We start from the raw sequence: 14,916 nt of genomic DNA on the forward strand, positions 1-14,916 counted from the left end.
TTTCCTCCTCGGTGTCATGCGGCTCGTTAGTGTTACAAGGTCTCAAGTGTGAATGGGGAGCAGGCGTGTTCAATTTGGTGTTATCGCTCTCACTCTGTCATACTGGTCACTGGAAGTTCAACATGGCACCTCATGGCAAAGAGCTATCTGAGGATCTGAAAAAAAAGAATTGTTGCTGTACATAAAGATGTCCTAGGCTATAAGAAGATTGCAAAGACCCTGTAACTGAGCTACAGCATGGTGGCCAAGACCATACAGCGGTTTAACCGGACAGGTTCCATTCAGAATAGGCCTCGCTATGGTCGAGCTAAGAGGTTGAGTTCATGTGCTCAGTATCACATCCAGCGGTTGTCTTTGGAAAATAGAGGTATGAGTGCTGCCAGCATTGCTGCAGAGGTTGAAGACATGGGGGGTCAGTCTGCCAGTGCTCAGACCATGCACTGCACACTGCATCAAATTAGTCTGCATGGCTGTCCTCCCAGAAGGAAGCCTTCTAAAGATGATGCACAAGAAAGCAAACAAACAGTATTCTGAAGACAAGCAGACTAAGGACATGGATTACTGGAACCATGTCCTGTGGTCTGATGAGACTCTTATGTACTGTGACATACTGAAGCAGAGCATGATCCCCTCCTTTTGGAGACTGGACCACAGGGTAGTATTCTAACATAACGACCCCAAACACACCTCCAAGACGACCACTGCCTTGCTAAAGAAGCTGAGGGTAAAGGTGATAGACTGGTCAAGCATGTCTCCAGACCTAAACCGTATTGAGCATCTGTGAGGCATCCTCAAACGGAAGGTGGAGGAGCGCAAGGTCTCTTACACCCACCAGCTCCGTGATGTCGTCATGGAGGAGTGGAAGAGGACTCCAGTGGCAACCTGAGAATCTCTGGTGAACTCCATGCCCAAGAGGGTTAAGGCGGTGCTGTAAAATAATGGTGGCCACACAAAATATTGACGCTTTGGGCCCAATTTGGACATTTTCGCTTAGGGGTGTACTCCTTTTTGTTGGCAGCGGTTTAGACATTAATGGCTGTGTGTTGAGTTATTTTGAGGGGACATAACATTTACACTGTTATACTAGTTTTGCACTCACTATTTTACATTGTAGCAAAGTGTCATTTCTTTAGTATTGTCACATGAAAAGATATTATAAAATATTTACAAAAATGTGAGGGGTGTACTCACTTTTGTGAGATACTGTGTATACATATGTAGCGGCCATAACCCTTTGCAGGGTGGCCTTAACTTTTGGGGTTACCTCCGCTTGGCTTGTTCTTCCACGTCTAGGGGTTCCCAGGGTTGGTACCCAACAACTTTGGACGTTGACACCTATAAAGTCCTTTTGAAAGTTTTTTTATTTGCAGTGGTAACATCCAACAACACAGTCTCGTATGGGAACAGAGGGCAAGGGTGAAGAAACTCAAGCACCTTGAACTGCAGATTCAGTTTTTTTCTGACTGCCTTTTTGGTTGCTTATGCTGTTTTTGCATTCCCATTGACTTGAATGGCTAGAAAAGAAAGCTTGGCACAAATAAATGCCCATGTACCGAAGCTCATAAGCATAGGATGCTAATCATGTTCCAACATTAACAGGGGCATATGCAAATTTGTAACAATCACGTTTAACACTATGTATAAATATAAGAATGATCAGCACTAGATAACTAAAATTGTGAACGTTTTGGCAAAAATTATTTTACAGCAGTCTATGGCTTCATGTACATTGCTACTGGTAAATGGACGCTTAGGAGCAGTTGGGCATATTTTTTTTTCAACTTCTCCTGAATTCTCCTCTGTTATGTTATCAGTACATGTACACAGGTTCGTTTTATAGTCCTTTCTAGGCAATTGAGTTTAGAGGCTTTCTAAAGCTGTGTTTAGAGGCATTTCAATCACTAAACGCAGCTACCTGCGTTTAGGCGCGTTTTTGTCTAGAAGCGGTTTTAAAGAGAAACATTTTATTTATTACTTTTGAGCCTGGAAAATGCTAAAAACACACCAAAAACTCAATTATTACTGCCTGCAAGCATGATATACCATGTGATATTTCCCTCATCAGCCAATTATGCCATACAATACATGACTTTCATTACTTGACGCTGAAGTTGAGTGTCACCAACAGACTCTCCTCTGGTGGCACGCTTTTCCTCATGTTGGTGTCCATGCGCACTAGATGGGGTCTAACCTTTTCCAAGAGAACATCAAAGGTGGCAATTGACATGCGTGTAAAATTAAGAAAAATTTTCTAGGTAAGTACGGAGCTGACCATAGATATTAGAAAGCATCCTGTGGACATGTGTTGAGCCATCAATGGATGTGTCCAGTAGCGATGAACTCTGGTCCTCACGCAATTTTCTACATCTTTGGAGCCTCAGCAAAAGCAACATCAGGAGCATTTCCTCACACATGCTCATCATGGGATCCATATTAACAAACCAACCAAAAAATAACAGCTAGCTACAAGCACTCTGCTTTCTCAGCTGCTACTCACACTGTCACAGAATGGCTGAAATAGTTAATAAATACTTGTTTTTAGTGCTTTCTAATCATTTGGGGTGCCCTCCTGAGGTTATCTTTAGTAAATGCTTCTGAAAGCAAGCGCGGCTTGTAAATGCTGCTAAACACGCATTTTTAAACATGGATACTAACTGTGATGTTCCAGCATTCAGGAGAGGTTGAGAAACGTCCTGTGTACATGAAGCCTAAGGCATGCACACGAGACGCTGGTGAAAACGCTGCTCAAAAAAAGCTGAAACGCGTTTTTAGAAACGCCTGTTTTGCCGCGTTTAGCTGCGTTTAGCCGCGTTTGCGCTTATAAGCGTTTATAAAGATAACATCATGTAGACCCTCCCCAAGCTCTCAAAGAATTTTTTTTTAACTATTTCTGCCATATGGGATTTGTCCCATAATTGCATGTGATTCTGAATTACTTCAATTAATTGGTTTTGGGTTACATCGGAAGTCATTTTCAGAGATGTGTCTTCCAACATGATCAACTTGCTAATCACAATCCAAGGTGTGGACAAGCCTAGCTTGGGGGAAGGGGGGTGGCTTGTGGAAGTTTCAGTTTCATGAAAACGGAAAATTGTATACTCACCTTTCCGTAATTTTCCTTTCCTGTTGCATCTCATGGCAGCATACACCTATGGGTTGTGGCTCCGCCCCCGCAACCTGATAGGACCGTTTAACTATTAAATCTTGAGAGGGCTCCTGCTTCAGCATTCTCAATATATAGATACCTCACCTTAGACGGGTGGGCATCTGTATGCTGCCATGAGATGCAACAGGAAAGGAAAATTACGGAAAGGTGAGTATACAATTTTCCGTTTTCCTGTCGCATCATGGCAGCATACACCTATGGGGAATAACTCGCAAAACTGGGTGGGTCTAAGCAGAAAAAGTTTATTTACAAGAAATGGAGGAATTGGACTGAATAATCGCTCTACCAAATTCCACCGTGGACAACCTAGCGGAGTCCACTTTGTAGTGGGATATAAAAGTACTTTTTGAAGACCATGTGGCTGCCTTGCAGATGGTTTCTGAGGAGACTTTGCAGAAGGCTGCCCAGGAGGTTGCCATTGCCCTTGTAGAGTGCGCCTTTAAGCCCTCAGGTATCTGAGCTTGATTAGAAGAGTAGGATTTCTTTATGATTTTCACAAGCCATGCTGCGATGGTGCGGGAAGTAGCTGCCTGTCCTCTTCTGGAGCCATGAGGGATGACTAGGAGGTTTTCCACTTTCCTGAAGTCATTGGTCTTCGAGAGGTAGGCCAGTAAGTTAGATTTTACATCCAGTGGATGAGGGTCGCCCTGCTCTGTAGAAAGAGTGGGAAGGCATATTTCCTGATTAAAATGAAAGGAGGAAGCCACTTTGGGGACGAAGCGGTCTGAAGGTTTCAGAACTACCTTGTCTGGGTAGATGGTAAGGTATGGTTCCTTTGCCATTAGTGCATGCATTTCCGACACCCTCTTGGCTGATGTAATCGCTATCAGAAAGGTGATTTTGAGGGTTAGATTCCAAAGGGAAGCTTTTTCAACTGGAAAGAATGGGTCATGGGATAGGAAGTCCAGAACTATCGAAAGATCCCAAGTTGGAAATGAGGGCTTTCTGGGAGGTCTCAATCTTAGACAAGCCTTCTGGAATTGAGAAATAAGAGGTTCTTGAGCCCATTTCACCCCCGTTATGGCAGATAGAGCTGATACGTGTACTTTCAAGGTGCTTGAACCAAGACCTTTGTCAAGACCTAGCTGAAGGAACTCTAGGACCTGAGCAACTGTAGGGGATGAAGGGTCCCAGGCTTGTTGTTGTGCGACCGAGAGGAACTTATCCCAGATTCTCTTGTAAGTGTTATTAGTGGTAAACCTTCTGGCTTGGAGAAGGGTGTTTATCACTTTGTGGGAACATCCGTGAGCTATGAACCTAGCCCTTTCAGTCTCCATGCTGTTAGGTGTAACTTCTCCGGGCATGGATGGAGAAATTGACCTTGAGAGAGTAGATCCGCTGTCACAGGAAGCGGCAATGGTTCTGCTGTACTCAATTGGAGTAGGGTCGTGAACCACGGCCTCCTCGGCCAAAAGGGCAGGACTGCTAAAACTGTGGAACTTGATTTCCTGAGTCTGAGTAGAAACCTCGAAATGATTGGAGTTGGTGGAAACACGTAACATAGGTGGAAATTCCAGTTGTGTTGTAAACAATCCGTGCCTTCCGCCGAAGGAAAGGGAACTCTCGCCAGGTACCTCTGACACTTTGCGTTGTTTGGAGTTGCTGCCAGATCGATATCCGGAACCCCCCAAGTCTTCGTTATCAGAGAAAAGGCCTGACTGCTTAGGGCCCATTCGTGGTTGGATACTAACTGTCGACTCAAGGTGTCTGCTATCTGATTCTGGACACCTGGTACGTATGTTGCCCTGAGACTGGTTAAATTCAGTTGCGCCCATTGGAAGACTGGTTGGACTTCTTGCAACATGGAGCGACTCCTGGTGCCTCCTTGCCTGTTGATATAGGCCACAGCCACTCGATTGTCCATCTTTAGTAGGACATCTTTTCCCTCCAGAAATGGGCTGAAGGCTAGTAGTGCCTGGAATGCTGCTTTCATCTCCAATAAGTTGGAAACCACATCGTGTGTCCTGAATGGCCAACAACCTTGGGCTGCGTGGTGACGATAGTGTGCTCCCCATCCTTCCATGCTGGCATCCGAGGTGATTACTTCTTGAGAGAGAAGGACTAAGCGTTTGCACCTCTTCAGATTGTGTGGTTTTGTCCACCATGATAGCGATTGCTTCACCTCTTCCCGGATCACTATCGGCTGGGTCATTGACACGCCGTTCCATTGTTTGAGGAATGATATTTGAAGAGGCCTGGCATTCCACTGGGCCCATTGTACCATTGGGATAGTCGCCGAGAATGACCCTAAAATACTGAGACATTCTCTGGCGGGGATGGTAGTGGCCACGAGTAACCTCTTTACTTTCCGGATTAGGATGGGAACTTTCTCCTCCGGGAGTTCTATTGTATTGAGTCGGGTATCCAGCTCTGCCCCCAGAAAAATCATTCGCTGTGTGGGATTTAGACTGCTCTTCCCCCAATTTATCAGCCACCCAAATTTTTGCAGGGTGGAAATTAGGATTGCACGGTGAAGTAGGAGGGAATCTCGGTTGTCGGCCAGGAGAAGGATATCGTCTAGGTAGTGGTGCACCCTCAGGCCTTGCTCCCTTAATAGGGCAATTACTGGCAGTAACACTTTTGTAAATGTTCTTGGAGCAGTGGATATTCCGAACGGGAGACTTTGGAATTGGAAATGTTGATGACCTACAACAAAACTGAGAAATTTCTGAAATGAGGTGTGAATGGGAACGTGCAGGTAGGCGTCTTGTAAATCGATGGAGAGCATCCAATCTCCTATGTTGATGGCCTGGAGGATTGTCTGCAGACTCTCCATTTTGAATGCCTCCACCAGGATTCGGTGGTTGAGTTTCTTTAAGTCCATGACAGGACGTAAGTCTCCTGTCTTTTTTTTTTACCAGAAATAGAGGAGAATAGAATCCTCTCCCTCTCTGTGGTAGAGGAACTTCCCTTATAGCTTGCTCCTACTACAGTTGGTTGGGCGGGCGCACCTTCAAAAAGACTTTTGATCCCCTGAAGTAGGGGTCTTGGCTTTCTGGAGCTTGAGGAAGGATGATTGAGGGTTCTTCCAGTTTCTCCTGTACTCCTTGCCAGGTCTATAGGATCTTGCCTCCCTATATTTGTCTGGGAGGTTACGTCTGGGGGCTGACGGTCTTTGCTGTTTAGATCTTCTATCTGAAGGGATCAGACCCGATTTTCCCCCGGTAACTTTAGAAATCGCAGAATCTAGCTTTTCTCCAAAGAGATTTGCTCCGTCAAAGGGAATCTTGCACCAGTTTGTCTTCGAGGATGGGTCTGCAGACCAGGGTTTCAGCCAAAGTGCCCTTCTGGCCATTACTGAGCTCAGCATTGCTCTAGATGTAGATTTAATTATATCTACAGAGGCTTCTGCGACAAAGTCGCCTGCGAGAGATAGTTCCTGTAGGGCTGAGATTACCTTCTCTTGTTCCCCTCCTTCTGACACCAGTCTCTCGGTATTGGCGGACCAGTTGGAAATGGCTCTACCCACAGCTGCTAGGGCCACAGCTGGTCTGCATGCGCCTCCTGCTGATAGGTAAGATCTTTTCAGATCTAGGTCAATTTTCCTATCTAGTACATCTTTAAATGTAACCGCATCTTCGATTGGAAGTGTCACATGTCTGGCAAGACGCATCAGAGAAGAATCCACCACTGGCGGGGTCACTAATGGAGTGACACTAGGCTCCTTCAGGGGATAAAGTTTTGCTAACCTGTTAGTTAGACTGATCTTCTTATCCGGCTTTTGCCATTCCTCTTTAATCAAATCCTCTAGTTCCTCAATAAAAGGGAAGGTCTCAGGATCTTTCTTGAGATTTGGAAAATATTTCCTCAGCTTCTGAGGAGTTTGTTTTTCATCCACCCAATTGATCGCTTCCTTCACTGATTTAATGAAGGGTTCAACTAGTGCGAAGTCGAAGCCGTTAGAGGCGTCAGTGTCCTCATTATCTGACAAAGGATCTGACATCCTTGAAGTGGAGGGAACAGCAGATGTGGTGCCTTGCAAAGGTCTGCTAGTTTCCGGCCCTGCGATTTGGAGGGGCAATTCAGTAGCTGGAGTACTAGGATCTAATTCCCTGTCTTTTGTTGCTTCATTGAAGCATGAACGACAGGCCAGCTTATCTGGGAGTGCTATTGCGCCACAAACCCAGCATGAGTTTCCAGAGGGATGGAGACTTTGAGCGTGAGATGAGTGTCTGCTAGTAGGGGATCTTCTGTGGTAGGAGTGTCCATGTCGGGAGTAGGACCTTGATCGCCTCCTCCTGTGATCTCCGCTCTCTCTGCGCCTTGAGCGGCTTCTGCTATGGTCTCGGTCCCGTCTATGACTTGAGCGGCTTCTTCTTGAGCGCCTTGAGTGCGACGATCTGGATGACCTGATAGGGCTGTGCAATTTAGACAGCGTTAGTGACAGGCTCTCTTTTTCCTCTTCGTACTTACCAAGTTGACCCCACTTACCTAATAGGCTGGCAATGGTCTGCTGGGGCAGCGGCCTCCATGAAGAGTGAATCCTAAAAACGAACGGAAATCAGTGTGCAAAGACAGGTAGGGAGATATGCCAGTTGCAGAAAAAGAACTTTAGAAACGAAGAGACTGACCTGAGATCCGAAGGGAACGATATGTAAGAAACGATCGGAATGACGAAGACGATCTTGGTCGTGAAGCAGCAGCCACGGTACACAAAGCAAAAATGCCATTTTTAAACCCCGCGCTAATGCCGTCGTAACGCCGACGTCATCCCGCACATGCGCAGAAATGTCCCACGACGTTCGGCTCCATTTTGGAAAGTGGCGAACCGGCAATACAACGAGGCACTGAACGCCAGCGCATTCGCGCAGAGGAGTTCAATCATCGGCGCCCGAGGAGCGAGGTTCTACAGAGCTTGACAGGAAAGGAACAGAAAATACCTAGAAAGCACAGGTTAGAGGCCGCTGCATAATAAATCTGTTTAAGATTTGTAAAGATAAATAACGATACCCCTGAGACCATCAGAGTGGGGATTCCTCCATTAAGCTCATTTAGAGGCTGTACAGGTAGGACTTCCACCCAGGAGAGGCTTGAACCTGGCTGGGGCGATAGCGGTAAGGGGTGATGTCCGGTCTTCTCAGGTGAGGAAAAAAAGGAGAATGCTGAAGCAGGAGCCCTCTCAAGATTTAATAGTTAAACGGTCCTATCAGGTTGCGGGGGCGGAGCCACAACCCATAGGTGTATGCTGCCATGATGCGACAGGAAGGATGGATGTTCAACATGGAAACATGGTGGGGGGTTGGGGCTGACTACACATTGGTATGCAGGTTTTTCTATGTGGAAAAAAAGACAATGCTATGGTTTGGCCAGACTAGGTGGAGTCACTGATTAGATTAGAAATTGTATGAGGGTTTGGGGCAAAGAAGTGGAGGCATTCCTCATTGTCCAAGCTACTGGAAACACTAGAGATTTTATGGGAGTGTATCACAAAGTAAATACGCTCTATGAATTATATAAAGTAATTACAACGTTTTTTTTTTACTTTTTTTATTGTTTTCTATGGTTTTCCATCATATTTCTGAGTTTTCAGGTCCAAAAAATTGGGTTCCTTTAAAAACGCTTATAAACGCAAACGCGGCTAAACGCGGGTGCTGTGTTTAGCCGCGTTTTGCATCTGAAACGTGGACATTTTTGCGTCTGAACCCATTTTTTTTTAAGCGCAACTGCATAAAAACGGCAAACGAGACTGTACATGGACACATAGGATAACATTGAATGAGTTCAGGGGCAGTTGAAAAAAGTTTCCAACTGCCTCTGAACACGCATTTAACAGCGTCTCGTGTGCATGAGGCCTAAGGCTTCATGTACACTGCTGCTGGTAACTGGACGTTTAGGAACAGTTGGGCTTTTTTTCAGCTGCCCCTGAACTCTCCTCTGTTATCTTATCAGCACATGTACACAGGGCTGTTTATAGTGTTTCAAGGCAGTTGAGTTTAGAAGCATTTTTTTGGAAACTAAAAAAATTTATTCAGGATGGATGTTCAGAGGCATTTGAAACGCCAAACACCTGTAACAGCTTCTAAACACAAACACGGCATGTAAAAGCGGCATAACAGACGTTTTTAAACGTCGGTTACTATCTGTCAAGTTAAATCGTTCAGGAGAGGTTTTAAAACATCCCGTGTATATTAAGCCTAAAGAAATAAACTATATTTACCCTTTTAGTTTGGAATTACTATCAGAATTTTTGTATTAATTGGTTTGGCTTTGGAAAATGTGAACATATAACTAAGAAATGCTTTCTTTATACTTGGCTGATAACATTGATGGATTTTCTGTTTCTAGCTCTGTTTTCTTGGAACGCTGATGTTGCCATATTGTACTCAGTTCTATGAACCCAACTGAAATGTTAAATGTTTGTCATCAGCAAAAACAGGACATGGTCCCCATCCAGTAAATAAAACATTTAAAGAAATTACCACACAGAGCAAAAAAAAACAAAAAACTCTGCATTAACACAAATAAAACAACAAATCCAGATTTTATAGTATGTTTGATACAATGATCTAGTGTATTCATGGTTTTGGGTCAGTTATTTTTTATTTTATGCACTTTTTAAAATATATTTATTAATAAATAATAAATGTACACTTTTATATAGTGTATATACACATATTTATTTTACCAATTTAATAAGGGGCACACCCATGGTAATGGTGGTGCGGAGGACAACACAGGGAGAAGTGATGTGAAGTGGGGCAGAGGCCACAGGACACTGCTATGGTGGAAAGAGGGGGGTGACACAGGACACTACATTGGGTGTGAATATGATGTGAAAGGGACAAAGGGGAAGCGAACACTACAGTTGTTTGGGGGGGGTGATGAGGTAATGTGACAGAGGAAACTGCTTGAGGGGGCACTGCTATGGGAGGGGGCAGAGGACACTAAATGGTGAGGGTTTGTAAAGGGGGGCAGATGACACTATGGGCAGGTAGGGATGTGAAGGTGGCACTTGTGTGGGGGTGGTGTGATGGGGGGGCAGAACACACTACTATGACGGGGTGGCATAGAACACTACAGTTAGGGGGGTTATGTGAAGGGGGGCAGGACACTGATATGCAGAGGAAGAAGACACTATGAGGTAGGGGGTGAATGGAGGGCAGAGGGCACTACTGTGGGGGGCATGTCAGGGAACTATGCTGTATTTTTTTTATTGGGGTTTGATTTTTTTTTTTTTTGATTTTTTCTTTAAAGGGACCCCCCTTTGATTTCCTCCATGTTGTGCGGGGAGATCTCCGCTTCTGAAAAGTTGCTTACCCCTGGCTTAAGAATAGGGAATGCAAACTATGTTGCAAGGAATTCTTACCTCCTTGGTATAGTGGGCTATAGAGAAAGCGGCTTTAATTGTTCTCATCATGTGGTACAATGGAGCAGTGGGATATTATAGTGAACTTTGTTATTGAGCCACTCATGGGCTGGCCATACAAGAACAGATCTGAACATTTGTAAATAATGATCAGACTTGCGTGTTTACTATTTAGTCACATGCGCTGGCAACGCTCCCATAATCCCACAGTGAAATAATGCAAAGCAGTGTCTACTCATTGGTATTCATTATTTCTGTGTTGGTGGAGAAAATTAGCTCACGGCTCTTTCTAAATACTTTCTAAATGATCAGATCTTCTGTTACTACTTTCCCATCATCTTCTGCTTGTTCTTTTTCATAGGATTATGTTTCAGGTTGTCCTGTTTATCTGTGGTATTGCCAACCCCTAAATGCCCACCCTTAAAACAGTAGATCACAATCAGATGGCAAGTATTAAGGCAACCACTAAAAAATTCACCTAATGCCGCGTACACACGTAGCCGACTATCCGACGGACTTAGTCAGGCGGACTTCCCGCCAGACTGTCCGTCGGACTTTCCGAACGGGCTACTTGCTCACACACGGCACTTTTTCAGCGGACTAATACGACGCACTAAGTCCGCCGTACTATCCACCCTACTTTTGAAATGAACGGACTCGTCCACACATGCGGAAGAAAGTCCGCTCATTTTCGAGCGCGTCTCCAGGTAGGCGGGGCCCGCGAAGGAGACGTCGCTGGCCCCGCCACCTGGTATGGAGTTAAAGGGGAACCCCAACGCCGAAAAAAATCTGCGTGGGGGTCCCCCCAGGTCCACATCAGACCCTTGTCCGAGCACACTACCCGGCCGGCCAGGAAAGGGGGGACGAGCGAGCGCCCCCCCCTCCGAGCCGTACCAGGCCACGTGCCCTCAACATGGGTGCCTTGGGGAAGGGGGGCCGCGCGGCCCCCCCACCCCAAAGCACCTTGTCCCTGCGGGCAGGGGCTTATCGGAATCCGGGAGCCCCCTTTAATAAGGGGCCCCCGGATACTGGCCCTCTACCCTATGTGAATGAGTATGGGGTACAATGTACCCCTACCCATTCACCTGTAAAATAAAGTACAAAAAAAACACAACACACAAGATAAAATAGTTTATTGCACAACTCCGGGGGTCTTTCGTCTTCGGGGGTCTTCTCGCCTTATTAAAGGGGGCTCCCGGATTCCGATAAGCCCCCCGCCCGCAGACCCCGACAACCAACGGGCAGGGTTGTCGGGAAGAGGCCCTTGTCCTCATCAACATGGGGACAAGGTGCTTTGGGGTGGGGGGGGCGCGCGGCCCCCCCTTCCCCAAGGCACCCCCCATGTTGAGGGCACGCAGCCTGGTATGGCTCGGAGGGGGGGGGGGGCACTCTCTCGTCCCCCCCTCTCCTGGCCGGCCGGGTAGCGTGCTCGGACAAGGGTCTGATGTGGACCTGGGGGGACCCCCACGCCGATTTTTTTTGGCGTTGGGGTTCCCCTTTAAGTCCATACCAGGTGGCGGGGCCCGCGACGTCTCCTTCGCGGGCCCCGCCTACCTGGAGACCTGCTCGAAATGAGCGGACTTTTCTCCGGGTGGGAAAAGTCCGTTCATTTCAAAAGTACCGTGGACTGGCATACACACGGCCGGAATGTCCGCCGAAATGCGAGTCCGGCGGGAAGATTGGAGTGCAAAACTACTTTCTAAGTCCGCCATACTTTCGGGTCAAAGTACGCCGGAGGCTACACACGGGGGGGATTGTCCGGCGGACTTGAGTTTGCCGGACTTTTCCACCCGATTGTTTGATCATGTGTTTGATCATAACGGACACCTAAACATGTGTGCTTGTATTTTACAAATATGCAAATTTATTTGCAAAGGGGCCAATAGACAATGGACTGACATATCTTGCACTGTAGCTCCTTTGCTGAGGGTCTTTTCACACACACATAATGTGGTCTGTCACCACCCGTTTCAGTAGTATTGAATGATGGATATCTTATGTCTCCTGGAGTTCAGGAGTGCAATAATAAATGTACTTATGTGATTCACAAGAGAAGTATGGCCCAAAAAAGCTTTGGCCATACTTCCCTTTTTAAAGGGAAAAAATATTAAACAAAAAAAAAGTTATAAAGTATGTGTGTATATATGTGTGTGTGTATATATGCTCATGATGCATGTGAATTTTGTAAGTGCAACGTTTGAAAATTTTATGCAATAAATGGATTAGGATTTTAGATGTATTGCACTAGTGGAGCTTTCTTTTATCTCCCCCCTTATGTGAGCATGTTACACTTGTATTTTATCAATTGGCGAGTGGCATATTGAAGTCATTAACCCTTTTGTGGGTATCTGCTCTGCTGCCAAACACGCGAAAGTGAGACAAAAAACTTTGGTGAGTTTACTACTGACAGGGAAGGGTGCTTGCTACACTCACGGTGATGTGTTAAGATTTCATTACTCTTTGGAGGACCGCTTCCATGCACTTTGGCATCTTTTGCACTAATTTGTGTGAGTTTTTTGTGGACTTTCATACACTTTTTTTTTCCATAATCTGCACCTTTTTTTTCTTTGGTTTACGGTGTTGGCCTTAAGAGCTTAACACTTGTTTAACAGATTTAAAGGTTGATGACTTTGGCTATGTTTTACCATTCTAATCAATTGTTTTTCTTTTTAGCACTGCTGTTCACTTCTAGTTTTTAGGTGATTAGGTTTATATCATAAGTAGCGGCTTTTTTAAATTTTCTAATTTTTATTATATTTTTCAAGATTTGTTTTGCATACTTTTTCTTTGGCGCCGTGGTGAATTCATGTTTTTTGTTCAAATCACTTGTTTAAGTTCTCACAAATCATATAGTAACTGAATGTTATTAAAAATTTGTTTTAAGCTTCAATCTGCAGTGCTGTCATTTTCTGTAAAATGCAATATGACAACCTAAGTGTACAGAATATAACTGGGTACTGACATTTATAGGTAAAGTTGGTCCGAGGAAAATCCGATTGCCTCTCGGGGGATCAGGAAGGAATTTTTTCCCCTGCTTTAGCAAATTGGATCATGCTCTGCTGGGGTTTTTTGCCTTCCTCTGGATCAACTGTGGGTATAGAATTGGGTATATGGGATTGTATGATATTATTATAATTTTTTTTTTTTTTTGTGGTTGAACTGGATGGACTTATGTCTTTTTTTAACCTGACTAACTATGTAACTATGTAACCTGGAGGCTTTCTGTACACAGTTGGTTTACAGAATGCTCTACCAGAAATGTAATTTCCTGCTTGTGATCCTGTGTGATATATTTTTTTTTTCTCAGATGTTTGCATTAAAATACAAGTCAGATTTTGGGCATCCGCTGCAAAAAAATTCATTTTTGGTGATATACTTCCAAAGTGAAATCATGTCAAAAGGGATGTAGGCCCTGCCACTTTCCTCATTAGAATCCTGCAAATGCAGCAGTTGATTGATAATTATAAAGTTACTCCCATCAACGTTCATTTTCACATGGACACAGACAAACAGAATAACAACATTTGTTAAAATCCCTATAATGTACGTAGATCACCCAGAGGGGAATGTTTGTTTTCTCAACAAAAGTAATGTTACTTTTTAGGTTATTAAAGATGCAAGTTTTCATGGTGGCTTAGATTCAGCCTTCTGGTTTTATCTGCCTGTACCATATACCATTTAGTCCTTCATATTTCCTTTTATATAAAAAAAATCCCAATTAAACTATTTTCACACTTCCATAGCAAAACAAAGAGTATTCTGAACTTTCCATGCTGCATCCATATTATACAGCTCTTCCTGTAATGGTTATTAATGTTTCCTGTTTGGGATTCCAGGGTGTCCAGATCATCGTCTTTCCTGAAGATGGCATCCACGGCTTTAACTACAGCAGAAAGTCTATTTACCCGTACCTGGATTTCCTCCCTCCTTCCCATTTACTGCCATGGAATCCATGCGTGGAGCCAGACAAGTTCAAGGATACGGAGGTAATTTGAGGACATTCACTCTTTTTTTTTTTTTGTCCTCATCACCCCGGCATTCCTATTCATCCAGTTTTTATAAAAGGATGGGTGGGTCGGATTCTTGGTGTAATCTTTTTACAGATCCTAAAAGAATGTGGACCGCACTCCTTTTAGTGTTCGACCTTGGTAATAGATGGGTGCTTGTAGTGACTGTAGTAGATGGTGTTCCATAAATCACAGTAAGATGGGACTTCAAACTCCATTGCAAACATCAACACTCGTTTTTTTAGTACAATGTAATATCAGTCAAATAGGCAACTTGCTTTCTAGATCCTAAGAACTAATGAGCAGGACAATTGTTTTTGTCAAACCTATTCAAGCAGTCATTTCTATTTATTTATTACAGGTACTTACAGTATATAACGCTGACCATTTACACAGCGCTGTACATAAATATTGTACATTCACATATGTCCCTGCCC

The 14,916-nt window shown here is 44.6% G+C and overlaps 1 protein-coding gene across 2 annotated transcripts in view; it reads left to right on the forward strand.

The window, feature by feature from the left end:
• The window catches only part of BTD (biotinidase), an 84,729-nt gene that overhangs the window by 59,471 nt on the left and 10,342 nt on the right, over positions 1–14,916 (forward strand). For both annotated transcript variants that reach the window (XM_077491372.1, XM_077491371.1), the window contains one exon: positions 14,309–14,458. In XM_077491372.1, coding sequence (XP_077347498.1) covers positions 14,309–14,458 — 150 coding nt within the window. The remainder of the gene's footprint in view (positions 1–14,308; positions 14,459–14,916) is intronic.

Source organism: Lithobates pipiens, unplaced genomic scaffold (assembly GCF_037356315.1).
Source record: "Lithobates pipiens isolate NorthernLeopardFrog02 unplaced genomic scaffold, aLitPip1_a1.2 Scaffold_19, whole genome shotgun sequence".
In the NCBI taxonomy this organism is placed as follows: Eukaryota; Metazoa; Chordata; class Amphibia; order Anura; family Ranidae; genus Lithobates; species Lithobates pipiens.